This window comes from Trachemys scripta, chromosome 1 (assembly GCF_013100865.1).
Source record: "Trachemys scripta elegans isolate TJP31775 chromosome 1, CAS_Tse_1.0, whole genome shotgun sequence".
Classification (NCBI taxonomy): domain Eukaryota; kingdom Metazoa; phylum Chordata; order Testudines; family Emydidae; genus Trachemys; species Trachemys scripta.
Genome location: NC_048298.1, coordinates 218644357 through 218669796, shown reverse-complemented (window position 1 = coordinate 218669796; position 25440 = coordinate 218644357). Strand labels below are relative to the sequence as shown.

Here is a 25440-nt window from a genome sequence, read left to right as displayed (position 1 = left end):
TTCACATATAGACCTCTGTTAATTACTTTTTAAATTGTACCTTACTAATATATTCAGTAGAGGTAAGACAGTCATTACACTTCATGCCTATAACTGAACAATGAGTTTGGGCATGCAAAACCATATATAACCATCATCCACATCTGCAGGTATTCATTTACATTTTTAAATAAAGTTTTTATTTATTTACTTAAACTACATGCAACAGCTTATTAGCATCAGATTCCGGGTTACAATGCACAAGTTTGCATAACAGTATTTATAGTAATTGATGTTCACAGGTACTGATAAAAAATGTCAGAATATACTTGGCATACAGGGAAAGAAAAGGAATTAATAAATAAGTCAATATCATAGCTACCTTTACAGATACATAGGGCAAAAATCAATTTTCTAAGAGTGTTGTATAAGGGTTTTAAAACAGTCTGGGCCTTATCCTATGTTCTTTAAGGCGCTGATTTAGGACAGCACTTCAGGGCGTGCTTAAATCTATTCCTATTCAAGACAGAATTAAGCACGTTTAATTTAAACATGTGCTTATGTCCTATTAACATCAATGCAGTTAAGCGTGTGCTTAATTTCTGTCCTGAATAGCAATGCTTTCCTGAAGCAGGGCCTCTATATCCAGAACTCTGACTGATTTCAATGAGAGTCTTGGGTAGGAAAGGAATTCAGATTAGACCCATAGAATATTTCAGCCTCAATCCTGCTTCCACTGAAGGCAATGGTAAAATTCCTATTTGCATTAATGGTGCAAGAACAGACCAGTGTTTCTTTGATTTTGTGCATGATCTTGCAAGGTACTAGTGCCACCTGGGAGTTGCTGCATTATGCCCTCAACTACAGATGAATGCTATGAAAGTTGAGGGTGTTTAGTATCTTGCAGTTCAGACCTTTTATTTGTAAGAAGTTCTTGTCCCCTTCATATTCCCAGGGAATACCACATGGCACCCATATTAGTATGGTACAACCTTTCTCCTTTTAAGTTTTAAGATAGAAATATTTTCTAGTCCTTACTCTGCTCTATCAAAAGCTCAAAAATTAACTGCCATAAGAAAAAAAATTCTCATTCTTAAACAGCATTCAATGTAAAAAATAGTTTCAAATGCATAAAAAAATCTTAGAGCAAAAATGGCATAATCCTATAATTTTCCATTAGCAAACAAAATGTATGTCATCCAGGATTTAACTGATAAATCAATCAGAATAGTATGCTAAGTAAGTTAGTAATATATGGGTGTAAAAGTGCAGTGTACCTAGAAATATCTCACTATCCATATTTGATCTTTATTACTGAGGAGCTGAGAAAAAATCTTTAACTAAAAATCTCAAGTAGTGATTTCAAACTCCATTGCTGATTGCAATGTTAGCATGATTTAGACCAGTCAAATTAGGTTAACTGTAATAAACCCTGTACAATTCAGTAAATGAGGGTTTATGAATTAGACACTAAGACCCACATCCTCAAGGTACTGAGGTGCCTAACTTGCACTGGATGTAGGCATAAAAGTCTTCAAATATATGATGTTAAATTAAAATAATTATATGAAAAATGGCTGGTATTTAAGAACAAATAAGATATCATTTAATGCCCCATGTGTTGATGGTTTGGTTGACTCTTATGATTTCAGGATAATTTATTCCCATGAAATTTCTATAGCTGAATGTTGAGTTGAGAAACTGATTATTAAAGAGCAAGATTAAAGTCTTAATCATCTGTTTATAAACCACAATCTATTCATTCCACTCCCAAGCCCTTCACCTTTATCTCCAAGATATAAAGAGTCAAATCCTGCTGGCCTTACTCAGGCGAAACTCAATAGCAGTTCTTCAAAGACTGTTTTGCCTGAGTTAGGCTGATTGGTCCTATAATAAATAATTTACCTTTATATAAATATATAAAAACCTCCAGACTATTTTATAAATATTTTAATGAACTTTAGTCTTCTCCTGAAACAGCCAATTAAGAAAAAGTAACAAATCTAGCAAGCAGCTCAAACCATTTGGAGGAATATGGCATTCCACTCAACAATCAAGACCTATCATATAATAATCAAGAGCTGTTAATTTGCCAAGTTCTATCTTCTTGAATCCAAGGTTTGTCATTGACACTGGATTTCAAAAAGACAAAGAGACAAATTCTGCACTCAGTTACATCAATGTGATTTCAGTATAACTTCATTAACATCAGTCAATTTATTCTAGATTTAGTCGAGCGCTACAGAGAATAGAGTCTGTAAAAATATTTATGCTGAAGTTTTCAGAGAAGCCTAAGGGAATTAGGTGTCACAATCTAACTCCAGAGCACTTTCCTAGCCTTACTTATGTCCTATGTAATTTAAATATATAAGTGGTGCCATGCATTGGTCCTATTCAAATTACATAGTAATTTATTTCTGAAGATGTGTGTACCTAGATGCATGTCAGATTTCAGCTGGGTGAAAATAGTTGACCTTCTGTCAGTTACAGTTCCCTTCAAAGTTTGCTCACATTATGTAATAGGGAAGAGAAGTTATGGTATGTGGGGGGTTTGTTTGTTTGTTTTTTAGCTCCAAAGCATGAACAGCCCTTAATACCTTGTGAAGTAACTATCCAAGGCCCAAGACTTGTACCCTAAAGACAGCTTTGTGGAGTTACTTGCTCCATGGGTGCATATATCAAAAAGGTATCAGGAAAAATAGAAAGAGAATGGCAGAATTAATGCAATAATCTCTGAGTTGTCTTTTTTTAAAAAATATTCAAATACTGGAAAAACTGAATGAACAAACTAGTCAGAAATTGCAATGGGGCTCTTGACTCTTGGTAACATCAGCTGGTCAAACCTTTTCAATGCAGGTGATCTGTATTTGAATTTCTTCTGTGCCATGGTATACTGCGCATAATCATTTTCTTTCAGTTTCAAGCACAGATATGTTATCTTTTTATTTGGTGTTCTTCAGAATGTTTATTGTTGTTGTGACAAGGAGTATTTTCCCTTCTGAGGGTATCTTAGGAAGAAGTTGAGTACAGAAACTTTATCTGTAGTCAGAATGTGGTTTGTTTGTTTTTGTGGCACTTGTTGTTGGGGGATTCCATGAAGTTATTTGTCAATTTCAAGTTACAGAAAGCTTGATATGTATTATTCTAATTTAAAGATGTATAACAGTCTGTACGTGAGAACGCAGAGACAGCAATTTTTTGGATTATTTGTATGGCCACCGTGTGTAGAGACAAATTTTCCATCATTCTGATTATAAAGCCAAGCAGTTTCTCTTTACTATTAAAGACTCTCTCTGTGTGGCAAATTACTCTTCCTGTTTACATTGCACAATAAGGTCATTTGCATTCCCTTATGATTAAAAAACAGGGTGCCCTTCATGCCTGAATTTGAAAAAGTCAGTCAAATAAATTATAAGCCAGTGACTTCCAGACATCAATGTATTGTCACAATTCTATGACTGGAGTACCATGTAGCCAGCACATCCATTCTGCTGTTCAAAAGATCCTTGGGGAAAATAGATATGCACATCAAAAAGCCAAAGAAACCCCAAACATAACATAACATGTGCCTTGGAATTTTCGTGTCTAAAATGTGACCATTCCCTATTTAGTTCTCTAACGGGGAAAATACAGGGTTCCCTTCAAAATATTTAAAAAAAAAAAAAAAATTGGGAGAGATTTTCAAAGGCATGTGTCCAGCTACTATAGAACATCCGTGGAAGTTAGGCACCTAACTGCCATTTGTGCCTTTGAAAATCTCCCTTGTTAACACATTTTGTTAAGGAGAGAGCTTCATGATACCATTTCCACAGAAAATATAGATATATTACTAAGAAAATACATCAGCAAGCACGATCTACTTTTGTTGTTGGGTTAATAGTAGTTTCCATTGCAGACTGAACTGTATGCATCTGTTATTCCTACTTATTCGGTTGTGCACTTATTTTAGGTAAATGGAGATATCCTTTAATGGCAAACTATTTACTGTACAGGCTTAGCTGATGTAAACTGGCTCGGCTCCACTGAGAGATGCTAATTTACACCAGCTGAAGATCTGCCCTCTGGCTTTCAAAGCTATGTATACATCAAAGAACAATGTCTCAGATATTGTTATAAAGATTAGCAAAACAAAAGCCTCTGTTACTCACTGCACCCCTTCCATCTACTTTAAACCTAGGAAACAAAATGTTATTACAACAAACATACATTTGAATTTTCTCAGATGTGTTGAATTGGATGCAATCTTCAGTTAGCAGAATTGGGGTGGTACTTCATGATAATTGCTGTACATTTCATCCTGGCATGGGTACAAATATTATTCTTCATGCTTAAACTATGTAGAAGTGGCTACAAATCATACAGGATGATAACTTCCACTGGAAAAAATTGATTCATTGTTCCTACAGATGTGCATTTTTCTGGTCTTCTTGTGGGAGCTCAGTTTTTCTCTCAGTTATTCGTTTAATCATCTGAAGCAGTCTAGTATTTTTCTGGGGGTGGCTTGTAGTGATGTGGATGGTGCTGTTTCAGATGAGGCCCTAAATAAAGAAGAAAGGGTATTCACCACTTTTAACCTTTGTTGTATATACGATAAAATAATTAGGCCCCCATTACCATAATATCTGAGCACCTCCCAATCTTTAACATTTTTATCCCCACAACACCTCTATAAGGCAGGGCAATGCTATTATACCCCTTTTACAGGCAGAAAACTGAAATACCAGGTGACTTACACAGAATGTCTGCAGCAGAGCAAGACTAGAAGCGGGATCTCTTACAGCCCAGATTGCCACTGTAACCACTGGATCATCTATCCTTTCAGTGGAATAATTGCATACAAGGCCCTGAACCTGCAAAAATCTCTGCCTGTGCTGACATATACCCCAGGCCTTTTAAATCACCACCAAAGCTCCAGCAGCCGGTCTTGGACAGTGATTTAAAGGGCCCAGAGCTCCCCGCAGTGGCAGGAGCACCGGGCCCTTTGAATCCCTACCCGAGCTCGGCTGCTGGAGCCCCGGGGCCTCAGCAGCCAGGCTCCAGCGGGGATTTTAAGGGCCCGGGTCTCCTCACAGCAGCTGGCGCCCCGGACCCTTTAAATCACCGCCCGAGCCCTGCCACCCCGGGGTAGTGGCGGCAGGGCTCCCGTGGTGATTTAAAGGGCCCGGAGCTCCATGGGCCCTTTAATTCGCCCCTGAGCCCCGGGGCTCCCAGCCGCCTCTGCAGCTGGTAGCTCTGGGATGATTTAAAGGCTCCGGCATACTGGTAACGGTTCTACAGTGATCAGAGGACTTAATTTCTAAATTCAGCCAATTATTTACTACTTGCATTTCTCTCTACAGCACCACTGTATCCCAGATGTCTTATCCATAGATTTCTCACAAAGCAATGCACTGGCTGTGCCACACGTGTAGTTTCTTTGCTACAATACTTTGCAATGGCCTCAACATGACCCTGAGGTCCTGAGATAATATCACCAGATCACTTAAACTACCTTTTTGCAGTCCTCCCCCACCCCACCCCCAAAGAGCAACCTGGATTTAACAGGTTTTGGAGACTGATAATCTGAGCTACCATCTTAGCCTATAATACCAAATAGGTGGATTGTTTGTTTTTAACCTGAACCAATATTTGTGTAACTGATCATTAGATATAACAAAATATTTACAGACGTACCTTGGTTAACAGTTTCTGGCTCTGATCTTTTGGTTTTTTTTAGCCGTTGTTTCTACTAAGCCTTGGTGCAAATTTGCAGTGTTACATTAGAGGGAAGATAGTGATTATGAGAAACACTAGCATTATTCACGTGCTAAATATTCTAAAATTATTGGGTTCACTTACCCTTTATATGTATTTATATATCGGGGGGGAAACAAAAACTGTGCAGTTAATATACAATGGATGCAATTAAAAAGTTCATTCTGGTTTCAGAGCCATTAAATGTTGCAGCAGGATTCTCCATTTTAATTATAGGGACTATCCCTGGAATCCATAATATCTCTAAAAACAGAGCAGTTTAAGACTGCTCACTGTATAAAGAGTATAAAAACATGACTTTGTTTTAATTGTTGCAGTAGACAATATTTTAAGTGCCTTTCTCTGCACGTACACTAGTCCAAATACTTTTATGTCAGATCACAACACTTACTGTGGGGTGAAGATGGCAGTAGATCAGGTGTTCGGAAAGATTTTATTGTGGCTGGCCCCTCCCCGCCTGTTGTCAGCACTTGCACTTCTAATCGGTAAAGCGTTGATGGCCTCAGGTTGGGGACAGTCAGCACATAATGATCCTAAAAATATATGAATGGAATAAATTCTTATGTCTACCAGAAATAGACAATTGCTCCATCCAGAAATTGTGTATATTAAGTAGATACTTTCTTTCTCACATACATACTTGTTTTAAAATTGTATCGCAACTCCCACAGATTGTTTTCTTATGATTTTATTTTAAAGATTTCATACATTTATTATGTAGTTCACTACTCTTTTGGTTTGGTTACATGTTCCTAAAGAGTTGGTATCAAAAAATACTTGGCAGAGCAAGAATTTGAAATAAAGCCAGTTCTCAGGCCTGGTCTACACCTAGATCTTAGGTCAACCTAGCTACATTCATACCCATGAAAGAGGTAGTTAAACCAACCGTGACCGTAGTGTAGACACAGCTAGGTCAATGGAAGAACCCTTTCTGTCACTGTAGTAAGAGTCAGTGCTATCGCGGCACAGCTGCATCCCTGAAGCTGTAACGTTTCTAGTGTAAACATACCCATAGAGTTCACCTAGAGGATATTCTTCCCTCTGTCCCTTAAAATACAGCTTTCCCTATAGTAAAGGTTTCACTTGCACATTTTGTGATGCCTCTTCCAGATACTTCCAACTGCAATTTTCTAGTCAGTTTCCTGAAATTAAAGTGTCAGTGTCATGAATGGAGTTTATTTCTAGGTTTTATTTATTTTTCAAATAACAAGTACATTGTACGTCTTATAAAATATTTTATAGAAGCCAATGTCTGTCTTTAGTTGCCACTGATTTGTAAACTGATGGCCTTTTTGAGTCCAGGGCAAGAGCCTCAGCTGGTGAAGATTAGTATAGATCCACTCAGCTACCCAGGCTAATAAATGGGCCCTGAATTTTTAATCCCATTTTTGAAGTGGTGAGAGTTGAATGATTAATTAATCCTGGGCCAGACTTTTCACTGCTTTGCACCTTGTGCGATCATTTACAGTCAGACAAATACGTGCAGATTAGGTGTAAAATATTTCCAAATGAGAATGAACACTTGTTGACTCAAGGAAATGCAGTGAAGAAGCAGACCTTCCATTCAACTTCTTCCCCAGGTCGTTTGGGCTGCTGAATCACCAGACAACCATCCACTGGACTAGTCCTAGGACTGAACGATTGGCATTAAACTCAGGTCTGTGGAACCAAACACTGAACAAACACAAAGTAAGCTCCACCTGGTAGCTACACCTAGCATTCTAGGAATTGCCTGCCAGAAGAAATTGCTGTGCCGACAGACAGAGCATTTAAAGTATGCGCAGCACACTTGTTCTGATCTAGCTCACTGAAGTCAATGGAAAGACCACTGTCTTCACTGGGCTTTGGATCATGCCCAGGGTGCTTAGTAGCAACCTCTGGTGGAATTGGCAACCTCTGGTGGAGTTGGCAACATCTCTTGAATGGCCTCCCTCCTGCTTGCTGCTGCTACTACCATGGGAGGAACTGGAGCCCTTGCAAAGAAAAGGGGGAATAGTTAAATCTTCTCCCACTTTATATGAACAGAGATCTAGTTCTATTTTGAATTACCATTATTTAACTGTCCACATAAGGGGGACAGGGATCCCCTCAAGTCCCCTCCAGACCCTGCTTCAGGTCCTTGCAATGTCTTTTTCTCACCTCCTGACAGATGCCCAAGGGGGTTCTTGGAGCAAACAAACTAAAGAAAAGTTCCCTCCCCTCTTTTTTCCCTTCTGGGAGAGGAGAGTCTGTGGGAAATTAGAGAAGTAAGGGTGACTTGGATCTCAGGCAGTCTTTCTGAGTCAGCCCCTTAGGCTTAGTCTAAACAGGGTCCACCTCCAGCTTCGCCGCTCCATGGGGCATGCTGCTCTGTGGCTGGGTTGTGCAGCTTCAGGAGCAATGAGGCTTGTTGCTGTCTCCCTCTCAGCAAGCCAAGCCGGGGCAGGGCAGCCTTTTTCCTCTTCCCCCAGCCCTTCCTGAGGCAGCTTTTCCCTTTCAAGCTCCTCGCTTCTTTCTCCCCACCCACCCCCGGTAGAACAAGTCTCACAACTGCATCTTGTTAGTGTAGAACAGGCCCAGAGAAACCTGTTAGTCCCCTCTCTGTCAGTGTGAGGGTGTGTCCCTTTATACCTTTGTACAAATTTGCAGAAAAGGGAGAAGAGCTTTATTTTCCACAAAGCACATATCCAGATGGAACAGAGGGAAGGTTAATGCAAAGGAGAGAGAAATTATCTTGCATTCAGGGTGTAATCTGGTGTGGACTCACCCCTGCAGCACCTCCTACTGGTCATCTCAGGAATTAGTTCACCAGCATCCAGAGCGCCCTCTGCAGGCCTGGTGTCCCACCTGTTGTTGCCCCCCCCGTGTCCCTCCCAGACCCCAGTGCCCTTGGCTTGGGTGCTGCCCCCCTGGCAGTACCCCAATCTCTCTCTGGGTCTCCCCACCCAGGGGAACTCCCTATCCCAATGTCACCTCAGTTATGGCTACTGCCAGTCACCATCTAGCCCCCACGCCCTGGGGCAGACTGCAGTCTATCAGCCAAACATCACCAGCAACAAGGAGTTTGGACTGGCTGCCTTTACCCACCCTCAGGTTGCACCTCTACAACCCCAGTACCTATATGGGCCTACGACAGGCCCTGCAGCCTGGGGAGTTGCTGGCCTAGGGCTTCTCAGCCCTGCCTCACTCTAGGTCCCTGGGTGAGCTTCCTACAGTCAGGCCTAGCTCTCTCTCTGTAGTCAGAGGGACACTCCTCAACTCTGCCTACCCTAGCCTTCTTATAAGGCTGAGTGGCTCAGTTTGGGGCGTGGCCCCATCTGCAGCCACTTCCCCAATCAGCCGGGGTTTAGCTCCTTTACTCAGCCCCAGCCCTCTGCAGGGCTTTTCCTACCCCTTCAGGGCTGGAGCGGGCATTCACCCCACTACACAGGGTAACCCCACTAAGTTTCCCATCCTGGATATCAAAGAATTAACAAATCCTTACTATCCTAGGAACAGACCGGCCTGATCATCAAAAGAAACATAGCTTCTGCTGCCTAGATGATCTTTGCCTTCATAAGGCATATCTCAAATATGGTTGCTAATTTGACAATCATACACATTACAATGTTTGATGTGTCATCAAGATAAGTAGTTGTTCTGGAGATGTATCCCAAACAAGGGGGGGGAAAGTGAACCCATTTTCTGCTCAGACACACATGCAGAACCAGAGACCACAATGGTGCCTGGCAGCTAAATCATGACTAAAAATACAAAATTAGCCATGCACACAAACATGCAATGCCCCCAGCAATAAAAAGAAAACAAACTTACTGCTGGCAGTATCTGTGATTGGGAAATGATGCTGTTGGGTAAGCTGTTTTGTCTGCTCTCTGTAGTAACCTCTGCCCAGGTGACTTGAAACCCTGTCATGGGCTGATGAAGATTTGCCTTTGATATCTTCCACGAAAAGTGACCAGTAATATTTATTTCCTGAACAATGAAAGAGGCAGATAGATTCTCGGGTTTGGCCAGCACTTTAGGGAGAACTGATGCTGCAAAAATTTGAGGCAAGAGGATAAGTTAAATTTTGAGGAACTGCTGAAACAGTGTTAATATAGCTTGAGATCCCAGGTTCACAGTCTGTTTCTTGATGTGTCTATTCCATTTCTTTATCTAGTTTACTCAGGACTCTGCCAACTTTTTGCCACATCTTTTCTTAAGATACTTTTCTTAAGATACTTCTGAAGAGGCAACAGCATAAACTCTCTAATTTAGGAGAGTTTCAAGGTAACGTCTCAATATTGCATCTGGTAAAAAGTATAGTATAGTCCCATAGCTTGATTATTAACTGACTTGTATTTTGTTTGGTCACTTACCTGTCCAAAGTGAATGCAAAGTGGTATACAATTTGTCAATTCAAAATGGGAGCATTTTACACTCACGTTGGACAGGTGTAAATAACTACACAAGGTGCAAAGCACTGGCAATTAAAACGTACAGCCTTAGGTCTTGTCAGCACAGGAAAGTAGTTTTGGATATAACCTAGGATTGAATTTAAACTAATACAGTTATCCCAGTATAACTCTCTGTGTGGACATTTATACCAGTATAAAAATGCTTTTTTTTTTTTTTTTTTTTTTGCTATAGCTTATTTGGGAAAGGGGATAAGTTAAACCAAAAACAGCCCTCTTATACTGGAATAAGAGCATTCACGAGGTGGGTTATAAAGGTATAACTAATATCTGTATAATTCTATCTGTATAACTGATAAAACTTTCCAGCACAAACAAGTCCTTAAAAAAAGAATAGCAATGTAAATCATTGCTACAATAATACTGCTACAATATATACTTGAATAATCCCCTGAAATTCTTATCTAAGTGACCAACCAATTCTATGATAGCCTTGTCAAGTTGGTAAAACCACACCCCTATGTATTTAATTTGATTGCATTTGTAACGAGGAAAAATGTTGAAAGTATTTGTTAGACAAATTTCCTACTAAACGAATTCAAAGACTCTTTAATGTTGAAAAACATTACTTACCAGGGTATCCTGGTAATTACCTGGACGTTCAGATACACAAAAATAAGTCTCCTCTACTTATTCTGAGTCTTTCAAAACACATTTGAGAATTGTTTTACAAAACTTGTTTTTGAGTGCCTAGAAGTGCACTTGAAATCTACTCTGCAAGTTCTTCAGAGCGTGACTTACCTCCTTCAGCAGGACAAGTAATGTGCTTGTGGTTTTTTCCTTTAAGAGCAGAGCAAGGTGGGGTGGTAAAGAAAATACTTTCAGCCTTCAAACGACCTTTAGATCTTGCTGGCTGAACGGTCACTTTATATTTACATGAAAATGACAGGTCCTGAAGAATTATGTAGTTTTCCTAGACCAAGAAAAACAGTATATGCTGTGAATAAACCTTTTTTTAAAACCATAATGTTGGCATAAGATTAAATGTTTTTTTTTCTAGTAAAGTGCATTTTTCTCTACATGATTAGCACATACAAATGTGTTTTTTTTCATTCAGAGAACAAAGCAAATATTGCCTATATTATTATTAAATTATAATCAGAAAACATTATTATAGTGGTCGGATACTTTCTTCAATTCTATACAGTACCTTAGTCATGCTGCATCAAAGTAGCTAACTTTTAACACAGGGAACAATCCCTTGGCACGATGGCAGTGGGGAATGGCAGTGTGAGGATGAAAAATGCTAATCCAATTAAATAAAAGTAAGGAAGCTGATTTAAGCTGAGATGAAAGACAGGCTTAGTCTACATTTAAGAACTCCTTTTAACGTGCATACAAATCCCAAGAAGGCCTTATACGTCTTTCCTTGAGGACATCCTACTTCCACTTTTTGATATAGCACGTTAGCCCTCTAAGCAGGAAAGGATCCACAACTGAGCAATAAAACACAGTTATATGTAGAAGGATATCATTAAGGCAACAACTAAACAAGAGCCCTGACACCTTTGAAAAACCCCGCCTACATGTTTTTGTTCAAATCAAGTTTAATAAGAGAAATTCTAGCTTCTGGTAAAATTTCTGAAAGTCACCTAAGTGACTTAGGTTCCCAAGTCCCACTGATTTTCAGTTCTTTACGGCACTTAGGTGTTTCTGAAAGTTTTGTACTCTGTGTTTGAAAACAGCTGAAGAGTGTTAGAGTTAAGCTAAGTAATTTTCTCATAACTGACATGGGAAGTGCATTAGAGAGACAAGGTGGCTGAGGTAATATAATTTATTGGCCCAACTTCTGTTGGTGAGAGAGACCAAGCTTATGCACTTACACAGAGCTCTTCTTCTGGTCTGAGATACTAACTCAAAGTGTCACGGCTAAATACAAGCTTTGAACAGATTGTTTAGCATAAGTAGTTAACACATATTTCAACATATTTTAACGGGCCACTTCATCTTGAATGATCCCTTGAAATCTGTGTTAACTACTTATGCTAAACTATCTGTTCAAACCTTGTATTTAGCTGTGACACTGTGAGTTTCTTTCCCAGACCTGATGAAGAGCTCTGTGTAAACTTGAATGCTTGTCTCTCTCATCAGCAGAAGTTGGGCCAATAAAAGATATTACCTCACCCACCTTGTCTCTCTAATATCCTGGGACCAACACAGATACAGCAACACTGCATACATGAAAAGTGCATGACTAATAGATTACTGAAACATTCCAGTGCAGTCCCTTTAGAACAACACTTGTAAACAAATCACCACTTTGATGCTGAGTTAACTATTGGCATGAGTAAGTATTGTAGGACTAGGCCCCTTATTTGTCACATCAGATTGCTCAGGATACATCCGAAGTAGAATATTACAGTATTAGAAGCTGATCCTGCAAACCTGACTTCTGTAATTCCTATTTAAGATTATTCAAGAGTCAGATTGTACATCTAGTAAAGTCTATGGGAGTTTTGCCATTGACATCACTGGAAGCAGGATCAGACCTAAAGGGAGTATGGTTTTCAGCATCAGGCCCTTTGCAACCATGTGTTTATCGAAGGTAGTTTCTTAACTATTTTAGAATAATATTCAATATCTCAATGTATTGATTTGAACTTACAAATAGACACAGGGTTTTCCAAATCAGACTAGACTAATTACTGTAAAATAATTTACAGGAAAACCAAAAAACCATAATGCACCTGGCCAGTCGTGCAATGCTATTCATGGAGAAAAAAAATCTTTCCTGACCTCTAGTGGCAATAAACTTATTTAATTATATTAGCTTTCCCTTACATTAGCATGCATAACTCCAAATGTTGTTACTGATCACAAAATTATCTGTCTTCTTTTTAAATCGATCGACAGTATTTGACTCTCTGACAGCAGTAAATTCCAACTATTCCCTTTGATTTAGTCTAACTTTACTTGCCATTAACTTCAGTGAGTTGACTTCTTATTATGGCACAGAGTAAAAAAGAAAGGCTGATCAAGTTTTCTTGAAGTTTCTTTCATTATTCACGGACTTGAGTGTGGTGTATCAATTTTAGCAATGTAATGTTTGTATAGCATATTACTTGAGTAGAGTGGTACTAGATTGGACAATACATTCAGTAGGAAGAAATGCCATTGCTAAAATATAATTGGGATATAATATTTATTTATACAGAACTATAACAATTTAGAAACTTTCTCTCTTCTATTCAGGTTCTTATACTGCAGCACTCATTGACTGTAAGGCCAGAAGGGACCACAGTGATCATCTGGTCTGACTTACTGCATAATACAGGCCATAAGACTTCCCCGAATTTAATTCCTGTTTGAATTAAAGCATATCTTTAAAACAAAATCCAATCTTGATTTTAAAATTGCCAGTGATGGAGAATCACTGTGATATCTTTGCACCTTCCAGCATTAATGTCTAGCAGCTACCATGTGAGGCTTTTTTCTTCATCTCTTACTCTTCTCAGGGGGAGCCTGGCTTGTGGATCCTCCCTATATCTGAAAACAAGCCTAGCTGCTTCATTTGATTAAAACTCAATATTTGTATTTGTATAGTGGTGGTTCCCAGGAGTGCTAATCATGGATCAAGTTTGCCTTGTAGTGTAATATGAACACTTCAGATACCCATGTAAAGCATTTGAATGCAGTCCATTCATTTAGACTACCTTTCATGTTTGGTTAAATCAACAAACCCATATATATCACTACTCTGCAGTGAAGTAAAAAAAACCCACTCCTACTGTACCAATGACAGGTATAAAACATTCTGCATGCTATTACATATCACTTCCCTCTTCCTTTTCCCCATCCTTGATGACTGGAAACCACTACAAGTTAAGCAAGGGACTGAATTTCAACTTACATAGGTCAGGCCAGTTGCTTTTTCAGGCCCTTTAGTTTCATTGTGCACACAGGATTCTGGGAACCACTGGACGTGATATCGACTCATACTAGTGTCTAAATGAACAAAACAGCAATACAAAAAGGAAGAGGAAAACATACATTACAGTTATGCTTTAGCCATCTGCAGCTTTCCTGGCTTTTCTGGATATAAAACCAAGGGATTTTAAAAACTTTGGAAGTGTCAGTTTCTTGCTGCTCATAAGCATTTAAAGTTCCCATGAATGAAAAGAAGAGAACATTAAACATGTCAATAACTTAATCCATGTGTTAGCGCAGTAAGGATGAACTAAAAAAATAAAATAAAGGGATTTAGCAGAAATTTAAGTGTTGATGAGAGGGAGAAAAAATCCCCATGGTTTATGCTGCCAAACATCTTGGGAATGATGGGAATGATTCAGTGCCAACCGTCTGTAACTGTTTACGTTGTCAGAACATTGCAATGCTGCTGCATGGCACCACTCGGTAAATCTGTGTTTGGACACGTGAAAATTTCCCTGAACCTTATACTTTCAGAATGTATCATGAAACCGCCTCCACATGTGGCCAACTGAAAGTCTAGTCACAGCTCTTAGGAATAATACTAAAGGCTTGCTCTTGCTCTCATTGAAGCCAGTGGCAAAACTCCCCTGACTTCAATGGTGCAGACTCTACAACAGCAATTCCATAGTTATCACTGTGATTTTTAGTAAAAATTCTCTGAGAGCTCCAAACAGAATTGTAGTGGCAGGCGTAACATTTATAACCATTCATCTCAATCCAGACTGTATGATAAAGCAGACTAGGGCAAAACAAAGAGCAATGAAGAACTGAGACAGAAAACATGGTGGTATAAATGCATCTTGTTGTTTTCCTGGAGTATTCATATTTCTGTGCATAGTGGCTATAAAATTAAATGTCTATTATAGTAATTAACTTGATACACCAGAGTTGCTCATGCCAAGTGCATGATTATGGTTTTCTGGAATGGAAAAGAAATACCTTTGATGGCTTTAGGGTTGATCTGGCAATAGGCTGCTATGAGCAATTTGGAAGCAGAAGAGAGGGATTACAAATTAAAGAGAAAATAAGTGATCTCTGAAGCCAACAAAAATTGTATTTGGTAAGAAAGACTGATTGGAAGTTTGTTCAAAATGGATTTTTGTAGCTGTTGTCTTCATAACAACATATATGCTAATTATTTTCATGACTGCTCTCGAAGCCCAAAGGTTTTCAATAAGAAATGAATGAAGAAACACTCAACTGTGTTCTAATTATTTTCTGTCATATTTTTTAAAAATGTAGGTATTCTCACTTGAATCTGACCATTGTGGCTTTGGCATTAGACGTACCAGTCAGAGTGAGATACACACTCACAGTGCATCTCCAAGTAGGTCTCATCTGATTTCATCTGTTCTGATTCATTCAATTATTGCCTATTCTCTGTTTGCTCCTGCTCCTGAGACAAACACACAGGACATGCAGTCCATCATCTGTCATCTAGAGACCTGAAAACTCAGTACTATTCTATTAACCATCTGAAGTCAATGATGAATGACTATATAGTGAATCTTCTTATTGATCTCCTACTATCTGATAATCAGCAATTTACTCTTTTAAAGTATACTTACATAAGGCAGACCACTTATAGATCCATTCAAACTTTAAATTCAATACACTCGCTAGTCATTACATAAAAGTATTGCTGTTGGCTTTGTCACAGATTGAATGAGGCCTGGTTACCTGTCCACCAAGAACCGGAGAAGACCACTAATACTTCAAATAGGCCATTGAACACCTCCATATGAACAACCAGTGAAAGATGAGCTGGACTTGATGACCTCTCGAAGTCCCTGTCAGTCCTACATTTCTATGATTCTATGAATCTTGAGGTTTCGAAGTTTGCTTTGGTTAAGTATCTAACTGACCAGTCTGGAGTTGAGCTAATCCACGGTCTGGAAATCTCATGAAATTAGGATTTCAGCGTAATATCTAATGTATTTCCAGGTTTTGGCCAGGTAGGAAATTCTGTGCAAACTGTGGGGCTCTGTCCAGCTCCCCACCTGTAATCTGATCTTTCCACCTGGGCATACAGATACCCTGCTCACACCTCATTCCTTTCTTCCTTCCTGCCTATCCATTTAGGCAGTGGCAACCTCTTTGTCTCTCTACCGGGAAGCTAAGAAGTGAACTCAAAGCACAACTTTCCAAGAAGCTTCCTGCTGCTGGATTCAAATGAGATTGTTGCTGGGCTGGTGTGAAGAAAGTCTGTAATATCTCTAATTACTGCTCATGTTTTCTGTTGTTTTTTTGTTATCATTCACATTTCATATCCCAATAACAACCTGACCACTGACCCCCTAGATATAACTGCCACACCGAAACCGTATACCTTCTTTTTTTTTAGTTTTATAAACAGTTAAAATTACTTCAAATACTTGTTTTAACATATATATATATAACCAGTCATGGCTGGAATGCATGAATAGTAATAGATATGGTTAAGGTTACTTGCTGTGTTTCCATTCTAAAGGGCCTTTTTCATTGAGATGATTTTCCTAAACTTGTTCATTTGGGACTAAAATTTTTCAGGTATTGTCTCTGGACATTTTTGGAGAGTTTGAGTGAAAAAAGGAGTTCAGGTATTTTGGCTAGAAAGAAGACTGAAAGGAAATAAAAAAATAATAATAATCCCAAAACCCACCAATAAAAAAACAAAACTTTATAGCATCCATGATTTGGGATAGAAAACTGAAATGTGGGAGGGAAAAACAGTCTCTAGGTTAGCAATGTACTTTTTCAATGGTTGGAGGGATGTTTTTGCTTTGGCAGAGTAACAGATATAAAAAAATATCAAGCTTTGTTTATGCAGGATACATGTTTAGTAACAACATCACCTTTAAAAATAACTATATCCCAATATATTTGAAAACAAATAGATCTAGTGGATCTGAGGTATGAAAGCCAAACCTAGTGAGAAACTTTTCTAAACGTTTGAAAATACATTTCCTTTTTCTTTATTAGGGTGCTAACTATGAGTGTAAATTGTGTGACTCTAGGGTTTTTATCTATAAGATAGTGTATATCTGTGAGATTTAAACACATGCAAAAGAAAAACTTACTGTAGCTTTTCCCATCAGCAATGTGCATTGGCCCCTACTGAGATCACTACTGTACTTTTCTTTGGATTTTTTTGTTCATCTATCAACTATAAACATGGCAATAGGAACTCTTGCTGCTAATGCAATGGGCAACCAATTCCAGCTGTTGTTTAATCTAATGGCAGAGTCACCAAGGCTCATGATTCAGAATTATAGACAGTTGAAGTTAATTCACTATAATCTATAGTCATGCCTGGAAGTCACATATGAAAAGTTGTTTGTGAAGTTAATATTAGTAAGAATAGCCAATATGCAGTAAGATTCTTTCATTAGCATAGCTAGTTTTAGCAGAAAACCTGGCTATTCCTTGTAACTATAACTTTTGAAATTAAAGAGACTAACAAAAAACCGCTGCCTTGCTACCTTGAATTGGGATGGATTTAAGCGTGTGCTTAAATGCTCGCCTAAATAGGTGCCTTATATCCATATCTAGGTGCCTGAATAGAATTGAGTTGATTTTCAGAGGTGCCAAGCACTACAACTCATTGAAAAGTTTTAGATTAAAAATACTTTAGATTTTTGCAAAACAAAACAAAACAAAAAACAAAGACATAATTTTTTAGGTTTTTTTTTACATAAAACAAACAGAAAACAATGTTTTAACTTTTCTAAACCCAAAAATTTCAGTTTTAATTAAAAAAACTGAGTAATCAATGGAAAATTGTGACAAAAATGAAAAGAAGATTTTTTTTATTTAAATTCCCAATGCCAAATAATTGGCATTTTTCAAGCTTCTTTACACCCTTAATGCCTACAAAAGTCCTGGGGAGCTCCAGGAGCTCAACACCCTTCAGACTCACGTTATTTTTATTCAGGAGCATAAATATGGATTTAGAATCCCAACTTTAAGCACCCGGGTTTGGAATGCTTTGCCTAAACCATTAAAACCTTGTTTAAATAAGGCTTGATATGGGTAACTCCAGACCTGTAGGCATATAGCCTACATCTGCTAAATCTTGTAATCTCAAACCAGTGTTTGAAGCTTAGTTTTGTTTTGAATACCAAAAACAATTTTAGTTGATATTGTTACTACTCCTCAGCTGGGATTTTTGGTTAAAATGATTCTAAAGTTGATTGTAAAATAAACAAAATAATGGTAAAAAATCTTTAAAAAATAAGTAACCTCTACTCATTTTCTCTGCCAACATACTCTATGTTTCTGTTCTGCTGTGTTTTCCTCCTGGTGCTGGCTATGTGAATAATTTATCAAATGTGGTTTATTTTTTCTATCATGTTACCACAGACAACTTCTTTCTTTGCCTCAGATGCTTTTTTTCCTACATCACAGTGAATGTTTTGCTGCTGAAGGGTGTCAGGACAAAAATCTAGGAAGCTGAAGTCTTTTGCATAGCTAGAATAGGTATTGGTATAGCGTGGGCAGTAGCAGTATGACAGTCCCACCCCAGCAAGCCAATGTGCCTCACTATTGTTCTGAGAGATAAAAGGGCATTTATTTCCTTGTATTTGAGCTCATGCAACCTAGTGGATAGAGCACTGGACTGGGACTTGGAAATGCTGGGTTCTACTACCAGCTGTGACACTGGACTGCTAGGAAACCTTGGGCAAGTCAGTTCATCTCTGTGCCCTCTAGTTTACCCATCTGTAAAATGGGGTTAATGATACTGACCTCCTAGGTAAGGAACTTGGAGCTCTATGGCTGAAAAGCATTATATATGAGAGGTTTCAGAGTAGCAGCCATGTTAGTCTGTATCCGCAAAAAGAACAGGAGTACTTGTGGCACCTTAGAGACTAACAAATTTATTAGAGCATAAGCTTTCGTGGGCTACTGAAAGTAGTAGCCCATGAAAGCTTATGCTCTAATAAATTTGATAGTCTCTAAGGTGCCACAAGTACTCCTGTTCTTTTTATTATATATGAGGTTGGGTATAGTATTATTATTCAGTTCTGTGCATGTTTGTTGACACAGGTTGGTGTAAGAGTACCAATGAGTGCCAGCCAGGATACTGTTGCTCTCCAAATGAGGATATTTGTTTATGAGCAAATGGACTGTGAAAACTTATTTAAAAGAGTCCATCAGACAAGGCTTGCTTGAAAACAATGAGCTTAGTGCCAGACTACGGCTTGTATGGCTAGCACCTCCAAAACGTTCACCTTAAGTTTTCAGAGTTTCATTAAAGCCAGTCATAGTTTTCTGTAGACTTTCCTTTACATTCCAGTTCTCCCTGCATACCCAACTTAAATTGCCAAGTTTGCACAATTTTGATAGCCTCTCTAATCTAAAGGAGATTAAAGAAAAAGAACTAATTAAAGAATTAAGGTGAAAGAATTAAAAGAATTAAAGATAAAGAACTCAATAATAGTGGGGGATTTCAATTATCCCCATATTGACTGGGAACATGTCACCTGAGGATGAAATGCAGAGACAAAATTTCTCAATACTTTAAATGACTGCTTCTTGGAGCAGCTGGTACAGGAACCCACAAGGGGAGCGGAAACTCTCGATTTAGTCCTGAGTGGAGCGCACGATCTGGTCCAAGAGGTAATTATAACAGGACCGTTTGGAAATAGTGACCATAATATAATAACATTTAACATTCCTGTGGTGGGAAGAACACCTCAGAAACCCAACACTGTGGCATTTAATTTCAGAATGGGGAACTATGCAAAAATGAGGAGTTTAATTAAACAGAAATTAAAAGGTACAGTGAAAAGTGTCTATGCAGCTTCCAAGGATTTCATTCTAGTCAAAGACACCATAATAGAGGCCCAACTTAAATGTATACCCCAAATTAAAAAAGCACAATAAAAGAATTAAAAAAGAGCCACCGTGGCTTAACAACCATGTAAAAGAAGCAGTGAGAGATAAAAAGGTATCTTTTAAAAATTGGAAGTCAAATCCTAGTGAGGTAAATAGAAAGGAGCACAAACACTGTCAAATTAAGTGTAAAAATGAAATAAGAAAAGCCAAAAAGGAGTTTGAAGAACAGCTAGCCAAATACTCAAAAGGCAATAACAAAATGTTGTTTAAGTACATCTGAAGCAGGAAGCCTGTTAAACAACCAGTGGGGCCCCTGGACAATCGAGATACAAAGGAGCACTTAAAGACGATAAAGTCATTGTGGAGAAACCAAATGAATTCTTTGCTTTGGTCTTCACGGTTGAGGATGTTAGGGAGATTCCCAAACCTGAGCTGTCCTTTGTAGGGTGACAAATCTGAGGAACTGTCACAGATTGAAGTGTCACTAGAGGAGGTTTTGGAATTAATTGATGAACTTAACAGTAAAAAGTCACCGGGACCAGATGGCATTAACCCAAATGTGAAATTGTGGAACTATTAACTAGGGTTTGTAACCTGTCCTTTAAATCAGCTTCTGTACCCAATGACTGGAAGATAGCTAATGTAATGCCAACATTTAAAAAGGGCTCTAGAAGTAATCCCGACAATTACAGACTGGTAAGTGTAACGTCAGTACTGGGCAAATTAGTTGAACCAATAGTAAAGAATAAAATTGTCAGACACATAGAAAAACATAAATTGTTGGGCAAAAGTCAACATGGTTTCTGTAAAGGGAAATCATGTCTTGCTAATCTATTAGAGTTCTTGGAAAGGATCAACAAACATGTAGACAAGGGGGATGCAGTGGACATAGTGTACTTCCAGAAAGATTTTGACAAGGTCCCTCACCAAAGGCTCTTATGTAAATTAAGTTGTCATGAGATAAGAGGGAAGATCCTTTCATGAGAACTGGTTAAAAGATAGGGAACAAAGTATAGGAATAAATGGTAAATTTTGAGAATGGAGAGGGGTAACTAGTGGTGTTCCCCAAGGGTCAGTCCTAGGACCGATCCTATTCAACTTATTCATAAATGATCTGGAGAAAGGGGTAAACAGTGAGGTGGCAAAGTCTGCAGATGATACTAAACAGCTCAAGATAGTTAAGACCAAAGCAGACTGTGAATAACTTCAAAAAGATCTCACAAAACTAAGTGATTAGGCAACAAAATGGTAAATGAAATTTAATGTGGATTAATGTAAAGTAAATCACATTGGAAAAAATAACCCCAACTATACATACAATATGATGGGGGCTAAATTAGCTACAACCAATCAGGAAAAAGATCTTGGAGTCATCATGGATAGTTCTCTGAAGACGTCCACGCAGTGTGCAGCGGCAGTCAAAAAAGCAAACAGGATGTTAGGAATCATTAAAAAAAGGGATAGAGAATAAGACAGAGAATATCTAATTGCCCCTATATAAATCCATGGTATGCCTACATCTTGAATACTGCGTACAGATGTGGTCTCCTCATCTCAAAAAAGATATACTGGCATTAGAAAAGGATCAGAGAAGGGCTACTAAAATGATTAGGGGGTTGGAACAGGTCTCATAAGAGGAGAGATTAAAGAGGCCAGGACTTTTCAGCTTGGAAAAGAGGAGACTAAGGGGGGATATGATAGAGGTATATAAAATCATGAGTGATGTGGAGAAAGTGAATAAGGAAAAGTTATCTACTTGTTCCCATAATATAAGAACTAGAGGCCACCAAATGAAATTAATGGGCAGCAGGTTTAAAACAAATAAAAGGAAGGTCTTCTTCACACAGAGCACAGTCAACCTGTGGAACTCCTTGCCTGAGGAGGTTGTGAAGGCTAGAACCATAACAGGGTTTAAAAGAGAACTGGATAAATTCATGGAGGTTAAGTCCATTAATGGTTATTAGCCAGGATGGCTAAGGAATGGTGTCCCTAGCTTCTGTTTGTCAGAGAATGGTGATGGACAGCAGGAGAGAGATCACTTGATCATTACCTGTTAGGTTCACTCCTTTTGGGGCACCTGGCATTATCCACTGTCGATAGAGAGGATACTGGGCTGGATGGATCTTTGGTTTGACCCAATATGGCCATTCTTATGCACACATTATGTAAATTTGTACAAAAGATTTACATAAAATGTGTTCAAATTTGGCAATTGAAGTTTGGTGCACAGGGAGAATTTGGCCCATTATATAGTTCAAAGCAGATGTCTTCAACAAGAATAGCATAGTCTAGGATTTAATTCCAATGAAAACTCAAGCTTCAGCTACAGATTCCCCTTGTACAGTAATGCTGAACTTATCTCTGTGTTTGCCAGAGAATTTGGAACAACGTGGTGTGGGTGATAATTCACAGTGGAAAGAAATGTGCCTACATGTGGTAAAAAAAAGATCAAAAGAAGACTATGAAACTAGAAATAATAAAGCTTTTATTGGGGTAGCATGAAAAGATCTAACTCAGAATGTTTCAAGTACAAGTAGCAAATTTAAGTCAAATTATTGGTTTAGTGTATGATAATACTGTGTATTTATATGTTGTGTCTTTCATCAAAAAGGACCCCAACAAATTAGACAAATGTAACTAGCTAAATATACAAACTGTGTTGCTAAAGGGATCTTTATCAGAGCTGAGCAAATTATTTACAGTGAATAATGTAAAACTAAATTCAGTCTACTTTTGGAAACAAGCAGACTGTAATTTCCTTTAATTTATCCCATATTCAAAATTACTCAAATCATTAGTTGTATGTGTACCTTACTTTATAGATCAATGGCAAATAGTTTGCTTCAAGTATTCCATATCATTTGAAAGGTGTTGATTGGTTGTGATTAGCCACATAAGTGACATGGTTTGGTTTTTGTTCCCTTATTAGGGGTTTGATTCTACAAGATTCTGAGCACTTTGGCCCTCATTCAACAAAGCACTTAAGCATGTGAGATATCCTGTTGACTTCAATAGTTAAGCATGTGCTTAAGTGGATCGTGGCCAGAATGCTCGGCCTCTGGCAGGATCGCGTCACGAGGAGTATGCATCTTATTAACAGGAGAAGGGCTTGAACATGTCTCTAGGGCTTCGAGAAAGAGGTAGAAGATAAACAGGATGAGGGAAGTTAAACAATTTCCTTTCTGGATCATGCAGAACTATGCCAAGGCATCATTTCTACACAAATTAGATGATTGCAAGATTTATTGACTGGCTAAAGCTTTTAAATTTAACTGCACATCACAAAATTACATTCACACCAAGCAGGTGAAGTCTTAGTTGAAAGGGGCTTGTCTAGAGACTTCTCTAGCTTATTTAACTGCCTCTATGGCAAGTGCTATAACAAGAGATTTGGGGAGCTGCATACATATGCTGTGATGAGCAGTATTCCAACGTCCTAGATAGAATGTACTATTTTCACAGGGCTAAATGGTCACATGATGGTCTGCCCAGCATCAAGAGCAACACGGGGTTATGCTGCCCTTAGAGCAGCCTAGGAGGGTAATTCTGAATCTCCCAGTCATAGACTCTCTTCCTGACTTTCTGCCACTTGAGGGAGGGAGAAAACCATGCCGGGTCTATCCCCACTCAGTATACAACCCTTGGCAAGCCAAGGCAGCTACGTTGCTGAGTTGGCTGGAGGGAGTAGAGCCAAGGTTCTTCTCACTGCCCACCCTCTCCTGCACTGTGGAACCTGCTTCCACACCCACGCTGCTACCCATGATATCAGTAGCTGGTGCATAGGCGAAAGAAGACATCTTTTACCTTTGTGCCACCATGGTAGCTGGGCCATGCTTCAGCCCTGGGTGAATACTAAAACATGCAAGCTTAAAATTTACTTTTCATGAGCATTTGTATAAGTAAAACTCAACTGCTGCAATGTGCCTGGAAAGCAAATATAAAAAACAGGCATGAACATGGATAAAGTTCAAGTAAATACATGTGATTTTATGTATTTATTTATTCATTTATTGTTGATCCTCTTATCTACTTTTCTCTCCACTGCTAAAAAGCAGCTAAATCTCTGATGATCCTCACAGTAGCAACTATTTGACAGAACACAGAAACACTACAAAATGGCTTAAGAAAGAGAGTGAAGAAACTGAAGATAGACAGAATGTAATTATAATTACCAGTAATTACTGGTTTCTAAGCTGGGATTTGACTGGTGTCCTACTAAGGTTAACAACACTCTTCTTGCAAAAAGTGCTGTGGGTTTTTTAGAGACTGCAAGCGAACAGGCCTTTTTATGTCTCCTGTGAAATGTGGTGTCTTTTGCAAACATTATAAACTCTATTCCAAAGCTAAGCCATTGAAACTAGAGGGAAAAGTGAATCTATTCACTGGCTGAATTCTCAATGGCATTTCCGGTAATAGTCAGGACATTCCCCTGTGGAACGTATCTCAGGATGAGGTCCTAATCTTAACATTCTAGTAACAAAAACTCTTTTCTTTTAGGTGAGTGTCCTATACTGTCCTAATGGTTTAGTGTGTGTGTGTGGGGGGGGGGGGTGGTCCCCCAAAAAGGCCTTTTACATTCCTGCAAAAATGTTGCTGCTCTCCTGCTCTTTTTTTCACCTCCTATGCAGTTCTAGGCATGTTTTCTTCTGCAATAGCATATTCATGACAGTTTATCTGTTTGTTCCTTTACCCAGTAAAGGCATAAGAAGAAAAGATTCCAAAATGCCAAACAGTGGATTTTATTATACGCAGTTATGGTTCTCATGACAGCTCTGAAAAAAACACCCCACCTTTAATGATCACTTATTCATACAGCACAATTAAAATAAACACCAAAAACCCTTGGCTGGCATTTAAACTACATTCAAATAAACAGTTCTTTCAAAAGGTAATCTGTATTGTTTCCTGCTCTAATATGGAATATTAGTGGTTGTGTTTAAATTGTTAAAAATTTGGTTCTAAACTCTCTGCCATTTAAAACTCACTCTCTCTCTGTCTAGAATGCATCATTTGGATAATAAAGTGGTAATTCCCTTCCAAGAATGACATTAATGGAAAGTGTGTAATTTAAAGATGGGCCCAAGCCACAATGTGTTTATCCACATCTCGATGCATACTGCACCGATGATTGACAGCATTTTCATCCAGGGATTTTGTGTGAGCCCACAGGTAGAGTACATGAAACAATATATTTTACTAAGAGTTCTGTTTGCCAGCAATGTCCACAGGTACCCCGTTTTTTGTAAGGGAAATTTTGCCTATTGTAGAAACTATAATGCCGCACTTTTCCATGTCTGGTACCATATGAAGCTAAGATTCAGGCTAGTTACTCAGGGCCAGATTTTCAAAGGTATTTAGGTGCCTAAAGATACAGATGGATGCTTTTGAAAATCACACTAGACACATAACTCTCATTGCTTAGGTACTTTTGAAAATCCCACTAGGGACCTATTTGTATTTTTAAGTGCCTAAAAACCTTTAAAAATCTGCTCCTTAGTCAAGGCAGTTAGTTAACTGGTATTGACAT

At 38.5% G+C, this 25440-nt stretch overlaps 1 protein-coding gene across 2 annotated transcripts in view; it reads right to left on the bottom strand.

Moving 5' to 3' along the window:
- Positions 1-1937: 1937 nt before the first annotated feature.
- ANOS1 (anosmin 1) overlaps positions 1938-25440 on the bottom strand; it is a 182228-nt gene continuing 158725 nt past the window's right edge. Inside the window, exons 10-14 of one of the 2 annotated variants that reach the window (XM_034757339.1) lie at positions 14017-14111; positions 10908-11079; positions 9526-9746; positions 6125-6266; positions 1938-4517 (exon numbers count right to left, since the gene is read on the bottom strand). In XM_034757339.1, coding sequence (XP_034613230.1) covers positions 4459-4517; positions 6125-6266; positions 9526-9746; positions 10908-11079; positions 14017-14111 — 689 coding nt within the window. In that variant the 3' untranslated portion in view covers positions 1938-4458. The remainder of the gene's footprint in view (positions 4518-6124; positions 6267-9525; positions 9747-10907; positions 11080-14016; positions 14112-25440) is intronic. The other variant, XM_034757345.1, reaches the window with a different exon arrangement.